General features: G+C 45.9%; 1 protein-coding gene across 1 annotated transcript in view; it reads left to right on the top strand.

The window, feature by feature from the left end:
* cux2b (cut-like homeobox 2b) overlaps positions 1–21,895 on the top strand; it is a 128,410-nt gene extending 106,515 nt beyond the window's left edge. Inside the window, exons 5-22 of the mRNA XM_061261701.1 lie at positions 486–626; positions 827–962; positions 1,391–1,467; positions 1,556–1,622; positions 4,404–4,452; positions 5,476–5,577; positions 5,723–5,911; positions 6,323–6,381; positions 6,863–6,911; positions 8,581–8,680; positions 8,785–9,429; positions 9,789–9,890; positions 11,215–12,077; positions 12,841–13,006; positions 13,973–14,272; positions 15,243–15,431; positions 15,687–15,963; positions 16,437–21,895. Of these exons, the coding sequence (XP_061117685.1) occupies positions 486–626; positions 827–962; positions 1,391–1,467; positions 1,556–1,622; positions 4,404–4,452; positions 5,476–5,577; positions 5,723–5,911; positions 6,323–6,381; positions 6,863–6,911; positions 8,581–8,680; positions 8,785–9,429; positions 9,789–9,890; positions 11,215–12,077; positions 12,841–13,006; positions 13,973–14,272; positions 15,243–15,431; positions 15,687–15,963; positions 16,437–17,280 (4,355 nt within the window). The 3' untranslated portion in view covers positions 17,281–21,895. The remainder of the gene's footprint in view (positions 1–485; positions 627–826; positions 963–1,390; positions 1,468–1,555; positions 1,623–4,403; positions 4,453–5,475; positions 5,578–5,722; positions 5,912–6,322; positions 6,382–6,862; positions 6,912–8,580; positions 8,681–8,784; positions 9,430–9,788; positions 9,891–11,214; positions 12,078–12,840; positions 13,007–13,972; positions 14,273–15,242; positions 15,432–15,686; positions 15,964–16,436) is intronic.

Raw genomic sequence — 21,895 nt, 5'->3', positions numbered from 1 at the left:
ATGTGTAAAGAGTATAATGTTTTGTTGTTTGTTTGTAGTTGGTCTCAGTAAATAATTGGGGAAAACTACTGGACTTGTATAATTCCATTTTTGAGTTTTAAATTGCAGGATCACAGAAGAAATCCCATTGTGTTCATGTGACTGTGAAAATTAAAAGTTAAGCAGTGTAAACAAATGATTGCATTTTCTAATGCTATATAGTGTAATTTTGTAATGCTGAGTGTTTAATTAACTTAGTATTTGAGATGCCGTACTGCATCAGTCAGTGCCCTGTATGATTCAGTAAATATATGCACACTGAAATTTCTGTTCTACATGAGTTCAGACAAATTGGGCTCTGCTGATTAACGCTGTCTTATTAATTGGTTGTTTTTACTTAATTGAAACTATAGTTCATGAACTGCGCAACGTCACACATTTTCCACTTAATCGCCTCTTATCTGTGTTGTTTCTCTCTCCTGTGTGTGTGTGGTGTGTGTGTTCAGACCCGGCGCCCCTCTTAGAGGCCACACACACCCTGGAGGACCGGCTGCAGCAGCTGCAGGGTTCGGATCCAGACAGCCGGCCCCTGGTCGTGGAGATTAGCAGGCACTGGAGAAGACACCTACAGAGTCTCGCCAAGACAGGTTAGGACCCCAGAGTGGTGGTGATGAGGGGTTATGGGATTCAGTCCAGAATTTAACTGCAGTTGATGTCGTTCATTCCATCTCTCGCTTACAGTGACACTTCAAGCTCATGAGCAGTTACCCTAATCCCTAATCACTTTCTCTCCCTACCTCCATTCTGTTCTCTCTCTTTCTCGCTCTCTCTCATTCCCCCTGTCCAGACAACACGGAGGAAGAGCCAGCAGCAGTGGCAGGGGGGGCATCGTCACGGGAACCCTGCGCGACCCCCCCGAACAGCACACGTCCGCTTCGAGGCGCAGGGTCACCGCAGCTGAACCATGACGGCCAGAGAGAGGGGTACGTGAGCCAACGAGGTCACACTCTGACCTGCTGCCACAGAGGAGTCTGTGCCACAGCGCAGACCACAGCCTGGTTTTTAGCAATGGAGGAAGAGTCTTCTTGTTCCGTGAATGCTTTCATTGTCCATGTGTAGATGTGAGAAAGGGGTTTGCTCCTCACCTTTTGTTTTTGTTTTTGTCTGTCATGAGCAGGGGTGGAAAGTCCAGGGGTTAGAAAGTACTAGTCATCTCATCTGTTTCTTCCACCCATTAACTCACCCATTCACTATTTATTCCTACCTCCTAGCTGCTTATTAGCAAATCCAGGTGGTTGGAACTAAATACTGGGGAGGACGTTTACTTTCTGAACTCTGGTCATGAGTGAGTAGCCTTGACTGTGTGTGTCTGTGCATGGCCGTGTCTCAGACTGTGACTGTGATCCTGCAGGGAGATGGAGAAGACAGAGGCGGCCTTGGCTGTCAGGCTGGGGGAAGCCGAGGAGAAGATCAGAGTGCTTCACTCAGGTAGGAGCTCTCGCACCCTGTCCCCCTGCCCCGCAGAGGTCAGAGGTCGAAGGTCAATGCTAACTCGCACTTCCTTCTGCACTCGCAGCGCTGACCACCACCCAGACGGAGCTGCTGGATCTGCGGTGCAAATATGACGAAGAGATGGCTTCCAAGTAAGAGCTTGTGCCCCACAATGCCCTCTGTTTCTGTGGCTCTCACACACCCGCCCCATGCCCCACCGCTCCAGCACTCAGTCGCGTCCCGTTTCAGAGATGAGCAGAACCATTCTGTTTAGTGCCCCCTGCCGGTTGCTCCAGGCACTGCGTCAGCTTCCTGTTTATGTCATTGGCAGGCGTCTGAGACTTGACAGGCCTTAAGAAGGATTGCCTCATTTAAAGATTGCTTCAGAAAACACTCTAACTTGCCATGATCTTTGAGCATAATGTACCCAGCTCATGCTTGAAATTAATCTGAAACCCTCTGAAAAATTGTCAATATATATTTAAAAGTAAACAGCGCTTTGTTTGGTTCTGCTGTGGCACACAGCAAGCAGTCTTTAATTGATTTTCTTCTCCTTTAGACGTAATCCATGGTGCACTTGGACTGAAAGCTTTTCCGGCGTATAGAGAGAGTGCTATCAATGCAATGGATCTGAAATCCTTCCACCTCACTCCCCTATGTAAATTACTCTGAGAACCTGAAATCACATGACCGTTTGATATATCTTTATTGTCAGCCCCTATTAGGACCAATCACCCGCAGTCTGAGGCACTTCCCTGTGATACCGCTGCTGTACTTCCCCTTGCTTATAGGAGGTCACTGTGCTTTGGCTGACTGTCTGCAGGAGGTGACTGTAGCCTGTTGTAGGAGACTTGCTGTGACTGTAGTCTGTCGGTGCTGGGATCTGTATCCCCCCATGTACAGCAGGTTCCAGTTGTGTGTGTGTTGGGGATTTGGAATAGAGACGTGTGGTGTAAGGGTCCCGCCAGTTGGCTGGATTTTGTCATCCCTGTGTTTGCGGCGGGACGTTTGTGATTTATGGGATGCACTTATCCCCCTGTCATCGCCTCACGCGGGCGACATTCCACACATCTCGTCCGGCGCGACACTGGGGCACGGCGCTCCAGGCTTTGCCAGAGCCTCCACCCCCCTCCCCCCATCCCAAACCCCCGCCCTCCCCACATCTGATTCCCGGTGCTGGGTAATAAGAGCCATTTGTCTGCTTTGACTTGAAGTATTGGAGCAGGTAATCAATACAATACATTTTCCATACTGCACAAGTTCATTAAATCTGAATGTGACACTTGTTATTTTTTCTGCTGGTGCGGTGCCATCCATCCTGTCGTATTAATACGCGCAGTGCCAGGCCCGGGCACCAGGCCGGCACCACTGCATGCTGGGAATTATGGCTGCAAGGTGGGCACAGCTGCAGTGCTGTCCAGTGAAGTCCTGCCATGATACTGCACATACATACCACTGATAGGGGATCAGAGATTCTTTAGTCTATTACTGATAGGAGGCCAGAGATTCTTTAGACTATTACTGATAGGAGACCAGATATTCTTTAGACTATTATTGATAGCAGACCAGAGATTCTTTATACTATTACTGATAGGAGACCAGAGATTCTTTAGACTATTACTGATAGGGGCTCAGAGATTATTCAGACTATTACTGATAGGGGATCAGAGATTCTTTGGACTATTACTGATAGGAGACCAGAGATTCTTTATACTATTACTGATAGGAGACCAGAGATTCTTTAGACTATTACTGACAGGGGCTCAGAGATTATTCAGACTATTACTGATAGGGGATCAGATATTATTTGAACTATTACTGATAGGGGATCAGAGATTCTTTAGACTATTATTGATAGGAGATCAGAGATTATTTACACTATTACTGATAGGAGGTCAGAGATTCTTTAGACTATTACTGATAGGAGACCATAGAGTCTTTAGACTAAGTAGCTCATCAGCTCCACATTCTTAACATTGAAAGTTTGACTATCGAAGGTGAAACAGTTTTGTGTGTCTCATAAATATTCATGATGAGGCATTCAGGACAACACTGGTTGCAATGAATATTCTGGCCTTGCGCACAGTATAATTGTATTATACTGTATTGTACCACTTTAAGGAGCAACCAAACTCTTTAAAGTTTGGGAATGGAGACAAAGGAAATCAGGGGCTCATCATATTCTTGAGAAACTGTGCTTAAAGGTAGAGTAGTGAATCGTAGAGAGCAGGAAATGTGTTTCCTACCGGTCATTGTTTGGAATCTGTTGCTATTGTTGCGAGTTAATATGCCAGCGCTGCACGTTGAGCTGATGAGCTGTTTTTTAAAGGGGAGGGAGTGGGAGGAAAAGAGGATTGAGGGAGCAGTCAGAGGTGAACGAGGAGAATTTTAGTTTAGTGCTTTCCGTGGAATAATTCACCAATTATACTCTCAAAGCATGCTTGGCCAAATTGAGCAGGATTCTTTGTGGGGGAAAAATGGCAAATTTGAGCGCATATAATCATTCTGATTAATTCATCTTTTTTCTCACCACCTTTTGGAAATCATGTCCCATGTGTCTGAAAATAAAAGGCTGAGTACAAACTATTAAACTTCAAACAAACCTCATGAATAATCTCCTTGAAATGCTATTTAAATGAGATTTGGCTGTAAAAGATGTGCACGGAAGTGAAACACCACAGGTATGAAACTGTATTTTCTCACTGACACTGAAAAACATTTTATTGTTTATGTTATTGTGTTTTCATAAAAACTTTAGTTCTGTGTATTCAACATTTTTTGGACATTATTTCTGTTGAGACGCTGGAGGATGGCCGTGTAAAATACCAGCGAATGCCTGCCCCAGCATGCCTGTAGAGACTCCGGGGGCAGAGACTACCGTAGCGGTTGGATGGTCACAGCTGATGCCCACTCCTTGTCTGTTTTGTTCTTAGGGCCACTGAGGTCAGTCGGATTATGGCGGACCTAGAGAAAGCCAACCAGGTGAGTGAAGAGGTCGCTGATTACCCGTTGTGGCGGTAATCATTCCCGTAATCAAGATGCTGGTGTAATGAGCCCCCCCTCCTCGGGGCTGGCGTGCCCTGTAAGACAGGCGGCAGTGGAGTGGGATTGATGGGGGTGCTCGGTGCGGTGGGGCAGTTTGTTACCTCATTGCGCTGATTGCTTCCTTTTCAGTGATTTCTTTTCTCCCTCCGCCAGCAGCTCTTAGATAAATGTTCTCAAAATGAATCATTAATTAGCAGCCCGAGTGTGACAGAGCAGGTAAACAGTTTGGGAAGAAAGTGTACTAAGTAAACAGTCTCCTCAGCAGAATGAGGGCGCGCCCCCCCCCCCCACCAAACGGGTGTGCCATGAGCCTGTTTTACTGTATGTACCTTCTCCTGCATGCTGAAGTGTCTTTACCCCTGTCTCATTATAGACTTGGAACTGGCCTGGCTAGATTTACCCATCTAGATCTGGAACCTTCCTGGCTCAGTTTACCCCTTTTCACACCGTAGAGCTTGAACCAGGCTGACCGCTTGATGCTTCTTTTGTTTTCCTGTGTTAAGATGGAACCAGGTTATATAATTTACGCCTTTTCCACTCGAAGGTTAATTTAGGTCACAGGTTATTTTCAGTTATCTCTTTGTGGTGGTGACCATGTCAGCTCTGCCTGTGAGCATTTCTGCTCTGTTTCAGAGGCAGGCTGTGTAGCTGTGTAGTTCTATCTATGTCAGCTCTAAAAACTAAGGAGATTAACAAGGAAGGGAGAAAGGAAGCTTGCTGTCATTACTGATCACGGTCACAGTTTTTTGCACAACAATTCCATGCAGTCATCTCAGTCCAGGCGGGTATCTAATATATGCTCTTGCTTTTGAGTCCAGCTTGTTCCTACAATAGAAAATTGTACATTACTCACCACCCATGTGAAAACCACCCGGGGCATGAGGCACTCTGTGTTTTAATGTCAGTAGCCTAAACGTGAGTGCCAGGTTAAGGTAACACGAGGGGGATCTGTGATTACAGAGGGCGGAAACGGCACAGAGGGAGGTAGAGAAACTGAGAGAACAGCTGGCCAGTGCCAACAGTGCCCAAACCAGGAGCCATCTCTCAGAAGGAGCCAGCGGGGTAAGACCTGTCTCCTAATGTGTGAGGTTGAGTATGAGGTCTGAGCAGTTTCTGTAGAGTCCTTACTTTATATTTTGAAATGGATGCTCATTGACTATGTGGCAGGGTTTTTTTAATGAACACGCCCCTTCTCTTCACCTGCCAGGAGAAAGCTGAGCTGGAGAGTTCGTCATCCCGGCTGGAGACCGCCCTGGTGGCAAAGGACCGGGAGATCCTCCGTCTGCTGGAAAACGTGCAGAGACTCCAGTTCACCTTACAGGAAGTCCAGGAGACCTCAGCCAATCAGATTACAGAGCTGGAGCGCCGACTTGCCTACAAGACTGAGGCTATTGAGGTACAACAGCGTACAGTCAGGCACAGAATTGAGGTACAATAGCGTACAGCCAGGCACAATTTAGATTGAGTTGAGATCAATTGAGTTTCCCAATTTAGATTTTAACAGGGCATTCATCCATCTGGTGTCATCCTGAGGTTTTCAGCATGCTTGGTGAATTCACAGCTTATCTGTAAAACATTTTCTAGTGCAGTCCTGGAAAAAAACAAGTCAACAAGTATATCAATCCTTTCTTTAAATTCTTAAATTCTTTTTTTTAAATTGATTTTTCAAACATGTTTTCTGATGAAATGGAATACTTAAAATATATTTATCGTATGTTTTGGAAAAAAAATGTTCTACATGCTTGGTCCTTGTCTGGTTGACATTCTTTCCTGCTCTCCTTGATGTGTGAATGTTGGGTCTGTGCAGAGACTGGAAGCCAAGCTACAGTCCCAAGTGGATTATGAAGAGATCAAAACTGAACTCAGGTGAGTGACTTGCCTGCTTTAGGGCAATATGGTTGGCATTTATATAGCGCCTTTATCCAAAGCGCTGTACAATTGATGCTTCTCATTCACCCATTCATACACACACTCACACACACACCAACGGCAATTGGCTGCCATGCAAGGCACCAACCAGCTCGTCAGGAGCATTTGGGGGTTAGGTGTCTTGCTCAGGGACACTTCGACACAGCCCGGGTGGGGGATCGAACCGGCAACCCTCTGACTGCCAGACAACTGCTCTTACTGCCTGAGCCACGTTGCAATAACCTGAGCTGTTTATCTTATTATGTATGTATGTGTGTGTGTGTGTGTGTGTGTGTGTGTGTGTGTGTGTGTGTGTGTGTGTGTGTGTGTGTGTGTGTGTGTGTGTGTGTGTGTGTGTGTGTGTGTGTGCAGTACCTGCATGTGTGTGTGTGCAGACCCTTACACCATTAGCACTCACTATGTTCTTTTCCAATACCAGCATCCTGAAAGCAATGAAACTCGCCTCAGCCAATGGCAGCTCATCACAGGTGAGGAAATTCTTTCAGTTGAAATGCATCAGTGCTGTGCAAAGACCAGTTTAAATTTACAGCCAAGGAGTAGAATCACCTGCTGGCATGCTGTAATAGGTAGTGATATTAACAACAGTTGCGTGTACATCTGGTTATTGTGATCAATTTCTTCTTCATAACAGTTAGTCCTTTTGTCATTTAATCAGAAAGGCTGTTTGAGGTTGCGTGCTGACTGCACCTGCTGTAGTCCTATTGGTCCTTTTAGCTGTCATGTACTGAGCATGCCTACTGGAGCAGTGAGTTGGTGTAATCTAATGGAATCCATTATACCATTGATTTTAACCAGTGCCCCAGGACCTCTGGAATTAAAACGGTCCCAAAACCCAAAACCCACAACCAAATTTGACCATTGGTATGACACACTTTCATGCATCTGTTTCGACGCCAAATATACTGATGTTGTATCTGACCAAAATGTATGATTTGGTGTCATCTGACCTCGGCACCTTCATTCAATCATACTTTAAATGACAAAATGAGACCAAATGATAGCAAAATGTAATATTTTGGTCAGATATAGCATCGGCATTAAAACAGAGATGCATAAAAGGAGAGGCGTCATACCTATATTGAAATTTGTTGGTTGCTCACTGATGTTTTGGGGCTGTTTTAATTCCAGAGGGTCAGGGGCACTAGGTAAAATCAATGGTACTCCATAATGGATTCCACCAAGTATCAGGCGATTTTGGCTGACAATGTGATGGCCTCTACCACAAGGCTGAGCCAGGGCTGTAGGTGGACTTTCCAGCAAGACAATAACCCAATGAATACTGCAAAATCCACACAGAAATGGCTTAAGAAATACATTCTTTTTATTTATAGAGCGCTTTTCAAGGTACTCAAAGATGCTTTACATAAAAGTGATACAGTGATTAAAATACAAATACAATTACTGTACATATAAGCTATACAGCAGTGGTTACACTAGCCCATGGAATGCTGTGTCTTTACAAAGTGGGACGTTACATTCTGTGTTTTGCACTAATTCACTTATGTTCTGATTTTGACACATGAGAGAGAAGCGGGATGAAATGGTGGAATTAGTGGGATGAAATAAGATACAAATAATGTTTTGGTATTCTGATCAAAACACATTTTTGCCACACAGAATAACATTACATTACATTACATGTCATTTTGGCTGACGCTTTTGTCCAAAGCGACTTCCAGTTGATTAGATTAAGCAGGAGACAATCCTGCCCTGGAGCAATGCAGGGTTAAGGGCCTTGCTCAATGGCTGTGCAGATCTTATTGTGGCTACACCGGGTATCGAACCACCGACCTTGCAGGTCCCAGTCATGTACCTTAACAAAACCTATAAGTGAAAGAAACAAGAGTAATTATTTTTGCAATTGTCCAAGCCTGGGTCATCAGCCGTTTTAATCTTAAAAAATATATATATCTCAGAATTTTTACAAGACGTGTATTTTTTCTTGCATTTCGGCTCTTTATTTTCTGCTGAAAAAACTGAGAATCCTCCATTAACATAACCAAGTGGTTAATTAATTATGTATTGTAATGCAATTATTCATGCTAAGGCTTAAAATTACCATGCAGGTTCAAACATTCTTTCTTTCTTTCTCTCTCTCTTTCTTTCTTTTTTCTTTATTTACTTCCTTTCTCTCAGGACTCCTCTAAGGCAGCTGAAGCCCTGTTGCTGGACAAAGAGGCCTTCCTGTCCTCTCACAAGTACCTGATGGAAAAGTCCAGAGTCTTGCACAGCAATGGTAATGGCATGTCGTAGGCTGTGTTGTCGGCTGGGGATGTGTATGGCTGTTCTTCTGTAGCCCTCAGAGGCTCTAAGCCCTGTGGTGCTCTGTGTGCCTTGCAGATGAGGATCACTCCGAGGACTCGGTGAAGGAGTCAGGAAGGCCCCTGAGCTCCTTCTCCTCGCCTCAGAGGGCCCTGCAGCGGGAGGGACGTGCCTCTTCCAGTCCCGGGCCCCCTGTCGCCGGCGGGAGCACGTCCACCCATGACCTCTCACGCCCTTTCTCCGTCTCCCCGTTCCCGGGAGACAAGTTGGGTGGGGAGCACCTTCTGCAAAAGCAGCTCCTGTCCCCTCTCTTTAAGAAGGAGGGCAGCACTCTCATGGCCTTCCCCACGGCACTGTACGCGGCCAAAGCCGCCCTCATGTCCGCCGGTCAGGGCCCTCCAGCGGGCGGGGCCGGGGACGCAGGCCCGCCCAGCGACCAGTCGGAGAGTGGGAGCTCCGGGGCGGGCGATGATGACCAGCTGGACACGGCGGAGATCGCCTACCAGGTGAAGGAGCAGCTGCTGAAGCACAACATCGGACAGCGCGTGTTCGGCCATTACGTCCTGGGCCTCTCCCAGGGCTCGGTCAGCGAGATCCTGGCCCGCCCCAAACCCTGGCGGAAGCTGACCGTGAAGGGCAAGGAGCCCTTCATCAAGATGAAGCAGTTCCTGTCGGACGAGCAGAACATCTTAGCCCTGCGGACCATCCAAGTGCGGCAGCGAGGTGAGCACCGGGGTTACTCAGAGGGTCGGACTCTCTGAGCTCAGTTACTCTTGGCACTGTGTACTTTTTAAATCTTTCACCAGGGAACTTGGCCTGAACTTGAAGCCAGCACTCCCCCCCCATCACCACCACCACCCCACCTCCTCTCCCATGTTTGTTGTGATACTTTTAACTTTGTTTTCTCTTCAGATTTCTCAGCTTTGAAAATCTGAGCTTCAAGTACACTGCAACCTCACAGATGCCAAGCTCTCAAAGGCAACCATTGATCTACCAGTCAAAAGCAAAGCCTTCGAACTCTTCTCTGATCAGTCATCCCACTCACCTCTCCTCCTCTCCCCGTTCCTTTCTCCTTCCGGCAGGGAGCATCACTCCCCGCATCCGAACTCCTGAAACTGGGTCAGACGACGCCATCAAGAGTATCCTTGAGCAGGCCAAGAAGGAGATCCAGTCCCAGAGAGGAGGTGAGCTGGCTAAAGTGTGGGTGTATTGATACAGTGGGGACCAAGTCTGAGGACACTACAGAGAAGTGATTGTTTTCATTATTTATCTAATACAATTATGCTACTTATGCTAATTATCCAAATTATGATACTTATTATACTTATTATTCAAGAAAAATGTTTTTAAAAGTACAAAAAAGTGTAGTTATTTATTGAAGATCAAACATTGTTAGTACTTGGTATGTCCCCCTTTCGCCTTGATTATTGTCTTCACTCTGCTTGGCATTGATTCCACCAGCTTATGCAACACCCCATCTTCCATTTCATCCCAGCACTATCTCAACACTTCCCATAGATGGTCTGTTCTCTTCCTCTTCAACTGCTCCCACAGGTGTTCAATTGGGTTCAGGTCTAGTGACTGTGGTGGGAATCCCATCCTAATAAGCTTCCCCTGTTATGTCTAATTCTTGAATAAGAAGTGTAACTGGAGTATCATTATTGCATCATCCATCCATCCATCCATTATCTGAACCCGCTTATCCTGATCAGGGTCGCAGGGGGGCTGGAGCCTATCCCAGCATACATTGGGCGAAAGGCAGGAATACACCCTGGACAGGTCGCCAGTCTATCGCAGGGCACACACACCATTCACTCACACCATTCACTCACACACTCATACCTACGGGCAATTTAGACTCTCCAATCAGCCTAACGTGCATGTCTTTGGACTGTGGGAGGAAACCGGAGTACCCGGAGGAAACCCACGCAGACACGGGGAGAACATGCAAACTCCGCACAGAGAGGCCCCGGCCGACGGGGATTCGAACCCAGGACCTCCTTGCTGTGAGGCGGCAGTGCTACCCACTGCACCATCCGTGCCACCATTATTGCATCATGTCTTGATAAATAATGAACGCAACCAGGACTTAGTAGCATCCTCAGACTTTTGACCCCCAGTGTTTGAATGTATTGAGTGAGATATGTGGGGTGTCTATGTTGAACATCATGTGACATGGGTGTGCTTGTGTGGGACATCATGTGACATGGGTGTGCTTGTGTGGGACATCATGTGACATGGGTGTGTTTGTGTGGGACATCATGTGACATGGGTGTGCTTATGTGGGACATCATCTGACATGGGTGTGCTTATGTGGGACATCATCTGACATGGGTGTGCTTGTGTGGGACATCATGTGACAGGGGTGTGCTTGTGTGGGACATCATGTGACATGGGTGTGCTTGTGTGGGACATCATGTGACATGGGTGTGTTTGTGTGGGACATCATGTGACATGGGTGTGCTTGTGTGGGGCATCATGTGACACTGGAGTGGGTCTGTGCTGCAGGTGATGTTAAGTCTTCCCTGGGCGGCTCGTCGGCCAGAAGCAGCAATGGGGGTGGCAGCAGCTCAGACGACACCATCAAAGGCATCCTGGAGCAGGCCCGGCGGGAGATGCAGGCACAGCAGCAGGCCCTCATGGAGATGGACGTGTGCGGGCGGGGCTCCTCCGCGGGCGTGGCTGCCCCCCCAGGCGGGCAGGGCGGGGAGCGCCCGGTTCTCTGCGACCCGTCTAAGGGGCTCCCGCCGTCGGCCTTCATCAAGCAGGAGGAGGGGGGTGCGGTGACGGTGTGCGTGGCAAACCCCATCAGCAGCCCCCAGACCCCGCTGAGCGTGCTCTCCCCCGCTGCCTTCGTCCAGAACATCATCCGTAAGGTCAAGTCTGAGATCGGCGAGGCCGGGACCTACTTCGACCAGCACTGGTCCGTTGAGCGAGGCGGCATCATGGTGGCTGGAGCCGGAGGCAGTGGCAGTGGCAGCGGCTCTCGCCCCTTCACCTCCGTGTCTCCTTCCCTGTCCTCCTCCTCTTCCTCCGGGCACTCCACCCTGCCCCGCCCGTGGCCCCGCCCCGAGAACGGCGAAAGCCTGCCCAACAGTGAGGAGGCGTCGGCGGCTGAGGAGGAGGCCGGCCGGCCGGTGGAGGTGAAGGTGGAGGCGGAGGTGTCTGTGGTCGGGGATCCTCCTTGCCCGGGGAGGCTGTCCTACTACCCAGCCTACATACCGCGCGCGCTGAAGCCCACGGTGCCCCCCCTGACCCCAGAGCAGTACGAGATGTACATGTACCGAGAGGTGGACACCCTGGAGCTCACCCGGCAGGTCAAGGAAAAGCTGGCCAAGAACGGCATTTGCCAGAGGATCTTCGGAGAAAAGGTGCCCGCTTGTTTTCTCACACCACCCGAGGCTTATATTCTCACCATTCTAATGCTATTCATTACACAATTCAGTTTTATCAGTATATGCCCATCTGATTATTTTTTTTATCCAGCGTGCATGCTTATAATCTACAAATAGCTATTGTGTGCATTTGTTATGGCAAACTATGTAAAATGATATATACACAGTTTCCTGTTTGCTCAGATCATTGAGTAAATTCATGACTGTTCCATGTGTTTGTTGTAAGAACAAAAACGGGTGATCGTTTTGGTTGATGTGAAACCCAAAACCGTGCTTATATATTTCATAAAATTATCTTCTGTTGCCATCTGGTGGTGAGCGTTGGTATATTGGTTGACAGTACTTAGAAAGTGGTCAGGCTGAGGCTTGAAAAAATCTCAATCGGAAGCTTTAACCAATTAAGCGGCCAGCAGGAGAAGGCTCAGCTTATCCGTTCTGCTAAATCCTGACAATAAATCTGGACAAGACACCCAGGAACTGTAGCCCAGAGCTACTCATTTAGATGAGCAGGTTCATCTTCTACAAACTCCCTGCACATTGAAACATAGGCAGTTTGTGAGGCAAATTGAACCAGACCAGCTGCACACAAAAAACAGAGTTTTTATTATTATCATTGTTGTTATTATTATTATTATTATTATAATTGAGCAAGGTCCTTAACCCTGCATTGCTCTAGGGGAGGATTGTCTCCTGCTTAGTCTAATCAACTGTATGTCGCTCTTTTTCATGTCCTGCGCAGGTTCTGGGCCTGTCTCAGGGCAGCGTGAGCGACATGCTCTCCCGGCCAAAGCCCTGGAGCAAGCTGACCCAGAAGGGCCGGGAACCCTTCATCCGCATGCAGCTGTGGCTTCTGGATCAGCTGGGCCAAGGCCTGAGCCAGCCGGCCAATCACAGCCACTCCCTGGGTATGCTGCTCACAGCTTGTGCACACAGTCATCATAGCAAACTGCACTCTTTTTCAATGATTGAAACGTGGTACTGGGTGACTGCATGTATATGGTACTACTGTGCTGCATATATATTACCGTCTCTTGTGGAAGTGCACTGCTATTTGTTTTCATTTTTGGTGCATTGCCGTAGCGTTGCTCATTTCTATGAATAATACCAAAAAGGTGGGGCAACATTATGCCCTTTTATGCAATTGTTGTTTAATATCACTCATGAATTGTGATTTGTATTGTCGCTGTAGATAGTTTAGAAATTTTAAACTCGTTTTTAAAAAGTGATTGTTTAAACGTGTAAGCCCTGCGAAAGGAGCAAATGACATTGTTCTCTCACTGAGGGAGAGAACTAATTACAGACAGAAGAATGAGAGATGAGGAGCTAACTGCTTTCACCTTTTTTAACAGCTTCCAACAATTAGTAAAGCAGCCAGCAGGGGAGATAAAATATTGGCCTTCTCTATTTTGGTTGTTTCGACAGTGCAATTATATAATTGAGCATTATTTTAATGAGATCTTATGACAAAAGGTAATGTGCTAGTCTAATGAAATGGGCTGTGCTTGTGAGGGTAGCAATCTTCAAGTATGCCACTCAGTGGATTCTGCTTTAATGGTAAGGTAAGATATTAAGATCCAGGCAGCAATGCAAGCACAATTGAATGAGCGACTTCCAGATTCTTAATTTAATTGAAAAGCACAAGTGTTTAAACCTCGTATGATTAAGTCAAACTCTAATAATTCAAAATTATACCTAATTACATAATAAATAAATAAAAATACAAACAACAACAAAATAAGGACATTTTGGAAATTTTCATTTAAATCATATACAGCCAATTCCTGGCATTATCTTTAAAAATGGCTGCTTCTTCTGCCATAGGCCACACTAGTGAATTCAACCCTCTGGATCATTTTGCATCCGACCTGCAGATAAGAGTCCCACGACAGCCCGGTCCTCACCCTCGCCACCCCCCAGCCCAGAGGAGAGCCAGCCCAGCCCACTGGCAGAGCCTGTCAGCCTGGCTCTGGAGAGCAGCAAGGAGAACCAGCAGCCAGAAAGCCTGAGCCCGTCTGGCGAGCCGCCCAGCGGCAAGTCAACATCCAGCCTCTTCTCCGTTCACTCGCCCCACACCTCACTGGGCATCCAGGAGCTGGTGGCCATGTCCCCTGAGCTGGACACGTACTGCATCACCAAGAGGGTGAAGGAGGTGTTGACAGACAACAACCTGGGTGAGCTGGGTGTGGGTGACGCTGTAGTGCTGACACACGTTTCTGTGCTACACCCTGTCCACTGCACTGCTGGAGCTGGAATCCGGTGTGAGCTGGAAGGGAAGCGTGGCCGTTGCCTTCACCTCACTTCAACTGCTCTCAGAGCTGGAGAGCATTGAGTCACACTGAATGCTGATGTTCATTCTCCAGATCTAGACAGCTGTCTAAATTTATATCTATGGTCTAAGTCTTCCTATATCTATGGTCTAAGACTCCAGACTGCTCAGGCCAAGTGGGCCAGTAGCAGTGTTATTTTGCTGGCTGAATTGGCATAGGTTGGCATAGTGGAAAAAGATTAGGGAAAACCAGCCATAACCTGAACCCTCGGAAGGCAGCCAGCCTGGTTCCAGCTCTGTAGTGGAAAGGGGATACCGATACCGTCAGACTCCTGCTGTCCTTGTTTGACTCGCTTGATTGAGTTACAGCTTTTTTTAAGACCCGAGCCCTCTAGCAGCTCTTCGGTTCCTGCTCAGAAGAGTGTCCTCTGTAATGCAAGTTTAGACACTATTTCTGTCCACTGGTTTACCCTGTCTGAGTGTGTACATGTGAGCCCCTCCCTTCTGACCTGGCCTTTTCCACAGGGTTTGAGGACAGTCTGTGTAATGTGTTTATGGTCCTGTGTATCTATGTGTTTATAGCCTTCAATGCCTGCATTCTTACTCTGTGTTTACTTTTCAGCATGTTTGCATAGTAGATGTTTTCATTTGTGTGTGCAGTGTGTGCTGACATTTTTCTGTGTCCGTGTATTCGTACTGTCGGGTTGAGGCTGGAACCAAAATACTGTGCTCGCATTTATGCAGTCTGCACATCCCCCCATGTACATGTACAGGAGTCCTTACCATATATATGTGTGTGTGTGTGTGTGTGTGAGCCCACATGCACATTGTGTGTCTGCTCGCAGTGTCCTCACATTACTGTTTGTGTGTTTCAGGCCAGCGCCTGTTTGGGGAGAGTATCCTGGGCCTCACACAGGGCTCGGTATCGGACCTGCTGTCTCGGCCCAAACCCTGGCACAAGCTGAGCCTCAAGGGCCGGGAGCCCTTTGTGCGCATGCAGCTGTGGCTTAACGATCCACACAATGTGGACAAGCTGCGGGACATGAAGAAAATGGAAAAGAAAGGTGAGTGTGTGTGTGTTTGTGTGTGAGAATCTTTGTCTGGTTGGGGGCTGGGGTTGGGAGGTTTCTGAAGATATGACTGGCCCCAGATGTGGTTATCATTCTCACTCACTGCATGAATGGCTCCTTCAACACTGAATTGCAGTAATAACATTTTACCAGTAGGGGGCAATTAACTACTAATAAGTAATCTTTTATATCTTACTGCAACTTTACTACTAATAACCACTGTCCTATGTCTGTGTGTCCTCTAACCAGCTTACCTGAAGCGGCGATACGGGCTCTTGAGCACGGGGTCGGACAGCGACTCCCCTGGTGCCCGTTCAGACTGTGTGAGCCCTGGGCTCAGCGCCATGGACCTGTGCCCCTTTGGTCAGACCAAGAAGCCACGCGTGGTGCTGGCGGCTGAGGAGAAGGAGGCCTTGAAGAAGGCCTACCTCCTGGAGCCCTACCCCTCCCAGCACACCATTGAGATGCTGGCGGCCAAGCTCAACCTCAAGACCAACACAGTCATCAACTGGTTCCACAATTACAGGTTAGTCCACTGGTCATAAGGCGGCTACGTCTACCCGTGTCACGTGCAGTATAAACAAAAAACAGGCACGGAAAAAAGCACTGCCATGTGCAACATGGTAACGGGACAAATCTGACCAGGAGACCCATGAGATGACACACCCAAAGGGAGTGTGTCAGTTGGCAGAGTATTCCCCTGCCTGACTCATCTGTACCATGGCTGGACCTCCAGCACAGTGACTGCACAGCTCAGCACTGGATTACTAAGGAAGCTCTGGCTGCACATGTTTGGGTAGATTTAGAATGAATTGAAAGCAATGTAGTGGACAAACTTGCAATTATTTTGAGCAGACCAAATCATAAAGAGAAAACAATTGGGGATGAATGTGAAGTGATAAAAGCATGTTTCTTTTATTTCAGTAGTAAAGTAAATGAACAAGATGAGCTGCAGATCTCGGCCGGTCTGCTTGACTCCAGCTGTGATTCTCCTGGCAGGTCCCGCATGCGCCGCGAGGTCTTCATGGAAGGTCTCCAGGACAACGACACAGACGCCGAGCCGTCTGGGTTCTCCACGCCCCCGCCCCAGAGCCCCACCTCTGACGGCGAGGACAGCAAGCAGCCACATCCCAGCCACAGCCCCCACTACGGCCACCTGCCCAGCACTGCCCGCAGCCATTTGGTCGTCAAGCAGGAGGCCAGCGAGCTGGAGGACGAGGAGGAGGAGGAGGATGGGCAGGAGGAAGAGGGGGCAGAGGCACGGGGAAGGTACACGAAGCACTCTAAAACCAAGTGCATCTCCACGGGCGTGCAGTTCCCCCTGCTGAAGACGGAGCGCGAGGAGCCCATGGCCTGCTACAGAGAGCTGTCGTCAGGCCAGCACTGCCCCAAGGGCCTCAAGGAGGACTCTCCAATGTGCAGCCAGGTGCCAGCGGCCTTCCCTGGGTCCCTCTCCCCCGACAGCCCCCAGAGGGCCGGACAGTCCCGGCAGGAGGGCGACGACCCTGAGAAGTCATCGGTGGACCCCGTCAGCTTCAAAGCCTCCTCAGAGCCGTCCCGCAGCAGCCTGGAGGTGTCCCTCAACTCCCCCTCCGCCGCCTCGTCGCCCGGGCTCATGATGTCCGTCTCCCCGGTCCCGTCGTCGTCCGCCCCCATCTCCCCGTCTCCTCCCAATCCCGCGGGCGGAAACTCCAGCTCGGACCCCACGGCGCCCCCACAGAACCCCCCCAAACTCAACAAGAGCTCTCAGAGACGCAACGAGAAGATGGCCAACCTCAACAACATCATCCACCGGCTGGAGCGTGCCGCCAACCGAGAGGAGACGCTCGAGTGGGAGTTTTAAAGCTGCCCTCCTCGCCGAACCACCCCCCCTCCCACACACACACTTTTGCTAATTTTTTTTTGCTGTGAGCTGCAGACATGGAGAAGGACTCTGTAAGAGAATATGTTGAGGAAACTGCCGGTAAAAGTTGCCACACACTGGGCAGAGGAGCCTGGCTCCTGGCGCACCCTCCCACCCCCGTCTTCCTTGTCCCTTTCCTGCTGTGAGTCCTTCTGGAACAAAAGGATTTCTGCAGAGCAACTTTCCAACTCTGACAAACTACTCGAGAACAACAACAACAAAAAAACAACAAAAAATGAGAAATTATTTATAAGCGTGTTTTAGGTATTTTAATAAAGGATACTACTTTGAAATATATGTAACAGCCCTAGCTGTTGTGTTTTAAATAGAGGAAGAAACCTCTGATGTGAAGACTTTGCAGCTGTGGTGTCATATGATGCACACTGAAGTTCTGTAGTTTGCCACTGGGTGAGATTAAAAAAGACTTCTGTCTTAAGCCATCAAAAGCACTATGATTATTTAAAAAAAGACTGACCAAATTTGCTACTTTTTGAATAGCAATTTTTCAGATTTTTGTCTTTAAGACATTATAGATAAAAGTCAAGTTACTCACAAAAAAACTTAATACTTACTGAGGGATAGTCCTTAAAGACTCTAAAATAGCAAACATCTCCTATGTACTTAGTTTCTTGGTGATATGTTTTGGAACATTTGTAACACAAAAGCGTGTCATGTGTGGTTGTACATGTTGTAGAATTGTCTGCAATAGCCTTCTCTGAACAAGATGTAGCATGGTACTCGACTTACCCTCTTATCCCCTATAGTTAGTCACCTGTGATACACTTGAGATAAAAAAAAAATCTGAAAAAAGTTGCAAAAATTACAAAAAAAGAGAAAAAAGGAAATGCAAATAAGAGTAGGACCTTGTTAGTGGAAGTGTTTTTCTTTAAGAATACATCGCGGTTTACAGTGTGGCCGTTTCTCATGTGCTTGGCAGTGAGGCCGGGGTTTAATTCAGTACACATGAGCACAGTTTACACCAGTTTGGTTTTCCATTTCATAATTACCTCTTATGTCCTGTAGGACAGTGATTCTCAACCGACTTTTGGCCAGAAAACCTGGGTGCTTGCAGTTTTTTTTTTTTTTAAGTGTCAACATTGTGAAGTGCTCCAGCAGCAATCCCTCCTAACATCAACTGTTTGGCGGTGTTGTCATTGCTGTGACTAGTTTTAAATGGTCTTCAACTTACATAATATTGCTTAAAATCAAGTGATTAAGGGTTAACCACAAGCTATAAGTAGCACCTGCAGGAGGACTTTTGTGCATGTTTACATGACAGTTGGGAATCATTATGATTTTGAGTCTAGTTGAAATGGGTTCGAATGAATTTGTGTTTATGACAGAGTGTGTGGGCGAGCAAGAGAGAAAGATTTGAAGAAAATGTTTCAGCACACAGGACCGGTCACAAGTCTCGGTGGTTGAGAAACACTGCTCTAGGACATGTCCATCTTGCCCTACACATCAGGCAGGGTTACTGTACATCTCTTCAGTTCATCCTTACTTGTTTAAGGTGACAGTTTACTTTCCCTACTGTACAATTTCATTGGATTTGCACAGCGATATCAGCGACCCCCCCTCAGTATATACTGTATAGTTACTGTCTTTGGGAAATAATGTGTAACTGAGCTGTCCTACTTTGGAAGGGAGGCATGAAGCAGTGATTCAATGTGTAACGTCATGTATGGTAAAAAGCTACAAACATTTCCCCGTCACTTTCAAAATCCCAGCTCAAGATGGATTTATAATTGTGAAATAGCTAGATTTGTTTTCTCAAAGTCGGTGGATAAGGTATGCTTTTGTACTTGCGGCCAAAAGCAATGGCACCTGACTGTTCCTTAATTAATTGGCATAACCCTACACTATCCCCTACACTATGTTATGTTACATTTTAGGTTTCACTATGGCAAGGACTTCACAGAAACAATGCACTTACAATATTACTAGATCTTCTAGTTTTTGGTGTTATATTTCATGTCACCACTTGCCTTTAAATAGCCTGTGCTATTAATGCTGCATCAAGCTAAGCATTCGAATGAACTCAAACAGTATCAATGTGTTTATTAATGATCATTTGAAACTATATGAATAGTGAACCACAAAATGAGTCAACATTTAAGTCAATTAATGATGGCTAATGTAAACTGCAATGTTAAGCTAAGACCTGTCAAATTAAGAGAATGAGAAACTTAGAATAAAATTAAAGGGACATCACTGATATTTTAAGAAAACCCCTGTAATCTAGAAGCCGTAAATGAAACCAAAACCAATGACTATGTTTATTGAATTTTATCACACCTCACAAAATGTTTTGGGATAAAGTTGCTAGTCTTGAGTGTTGTGCTCATGGCCTCTGAAATTCTGCTATCAAATCAGCACTTTTGTCATGTCAACAGTGAGTTCCTTCTAAGTGTTTTGCCTCTGTTTTGTAATCTCATGATCAATGTTTATAAGTCTACAATACAGTACCTCCTGTGAGAGTTACTCACAGCACTTCGATTTTAAGATATGTGAAAAATCTAAAATAATTCATTTGAAATATTTACATTTCCTGACTAAATGTTTCACTAGTCTTTGCAGTTTATGTATCCTTGAAGTTGGTAGTAACATTTGCACATGTTTTAATAGTACAGAGAATTGGAAATATATCTATATATAAAAATACACAGTTACAGAAAATATCTTAGATTCTTGAAACAAATGTGCTAATTATATTAACAGAGTGTACAGATTTATTTACCAATCCCTCAAGCCAGTTCTGGTCTGGATAGCTTGCCCATATTTTAGACATTTTCTCAGGGTAGTCTTGCCTCCTTATACTGAGCTTTACACAATAAATTGGTCCTTGTTTCAGGTAAATTCACCATGTAATGGGGACTTTTAAGTGACACATTGTTTAGACAAAATGGACAGCTTTTCCTTATTTGCTACATTTGCATCACTGAATTCTCTAGTTAAACAGAAAATTCACCTCAACAGAGTGGGCAACCTTCCAGCATCAGTAAAAAAAATACTACTTTTCAGTAGTACATGTAGATGTTTGTGCTGTATGTTCTTTTCTAAAAAAAAATCAACAAAAAACACAGATAGAATATAGAGAGAGATGACTGCTTTGTAACCAGTGAGAATATTGTCACCAACCTTTGAAGCATGTCCTTAGTCAATAGCTTCCCATTAAAAATGTTTAAAATAAAAAAAACAGGAACTACTATAGGAGATGGTGAAGGAAGAATATGTTCTCTGAGACTCCTAATGAAAGTGATTACTGTACTTGTTGCTGAGTGAATTTCCTTTAAGTTATTTCAGTGTAGTATACCTTTAAGGATGAAGTGAACAAAGTTTGTCCTGCACTGAACCATGGCACAGTGCCTTTCACAAACTCCCTGAATCTTGGTCCTTACATTGGATTTGTTCACAAAACCTCTTTCTCTACTATAATAACAATTCATCAGAAACAATTGTGAACTAACAAACTAACAGAACCACACAGGCAAGCAAAAACACGCATATTAGTGATTGTATCACGGCCCCTCCCTTCCCACCACATACTTTCTTTTCATTTTGACATTTTGACATGTGGTTTCATATTGTTCACTGAATAGGGGATTAGACTGTGTTTTGTATTATGGTCCTACCGTATCAGAAACAGCACTTACACAGGATTGCAGGAATGCTTGTCAAAGCAGGCTGATATTCAGTGAAGATGTGGTGGAGCAGCATATGAAGTCACAGAAGCTCCAACATACCTGCGCACAGCCTGAAAACCACTCACAGCCATGTTTAGGAGTTGTCTGCATTCTTCCCTTGGTAGTTGGTTCCATGACATAAACAACAGCAGATGAGCCACAGATTTTTCAGGTTCTCTGTGACCCTAAAATATCACTCACAGGAAAATATGAACAATTGTGTAATGCCTTCTGATATTACTGTTTCAGTTTTACATTAAACATGAATCTGTTTTTTTCTAACCCTAAAACTATATCTGATTGAGGTAGAGTGCTACACTGAAACTGGCAAATTCATCCCATTTTCAAAACCAAAACCCTTTGCATATATGTCCAAAATCTGCTCAATAAAATTTTGTGGATTCTCAAAGGTTACAATTGAGGTGCTATAAAAGGTAAATGATCCTTTAATCTGCAGTTTATGAATTAAAGTTTAACATCCAGGATTAATACATATGTAATGGTGCATTATTAATAAATGTATTTAAAATCTGAACTATTAACTATGATTTGGGTTTGATCACGTGAAGGTAGTTATTACAAGCATGTGTTCCATTTGTAAGCTTTAGCATCAAAAGCAGAAGTACCTGAAATGCCTTTGAGTTTTCTGTCAGTTGTCACTTCATCTTCTTGTGTAGACACGACCCCATTTACCCAATCTGTTAAATAACGAAAAACTTCAGAAGATATGATTTAATCTGAATGGGCAAATATATGCAGAGTCTTGGAATCGTGCATCAAGCCATCACTGGAAACATTGTATAAGATCCTGCTTGTGATATGTTTTTTTTGTTTAAACTTTGTAACAGTTGCATAAACTAAGCTGGCCTTCA

This window comes from Conger conger, chromosome 11 (genome assembly GCF_963514075.1).
Source record: "Conger conger chromosome 11, fConCon1.1, whole genome shotgun sequence".
Taxonomy (NCBI): Eukaryota; Metazoa; Chordata; class Actinopteri; order Anguilliformes; family Congridae; genus Conger; species Conger conger.
This window is presented reverse-complemented; position numbering and strand designations above follow the sequence as displayed.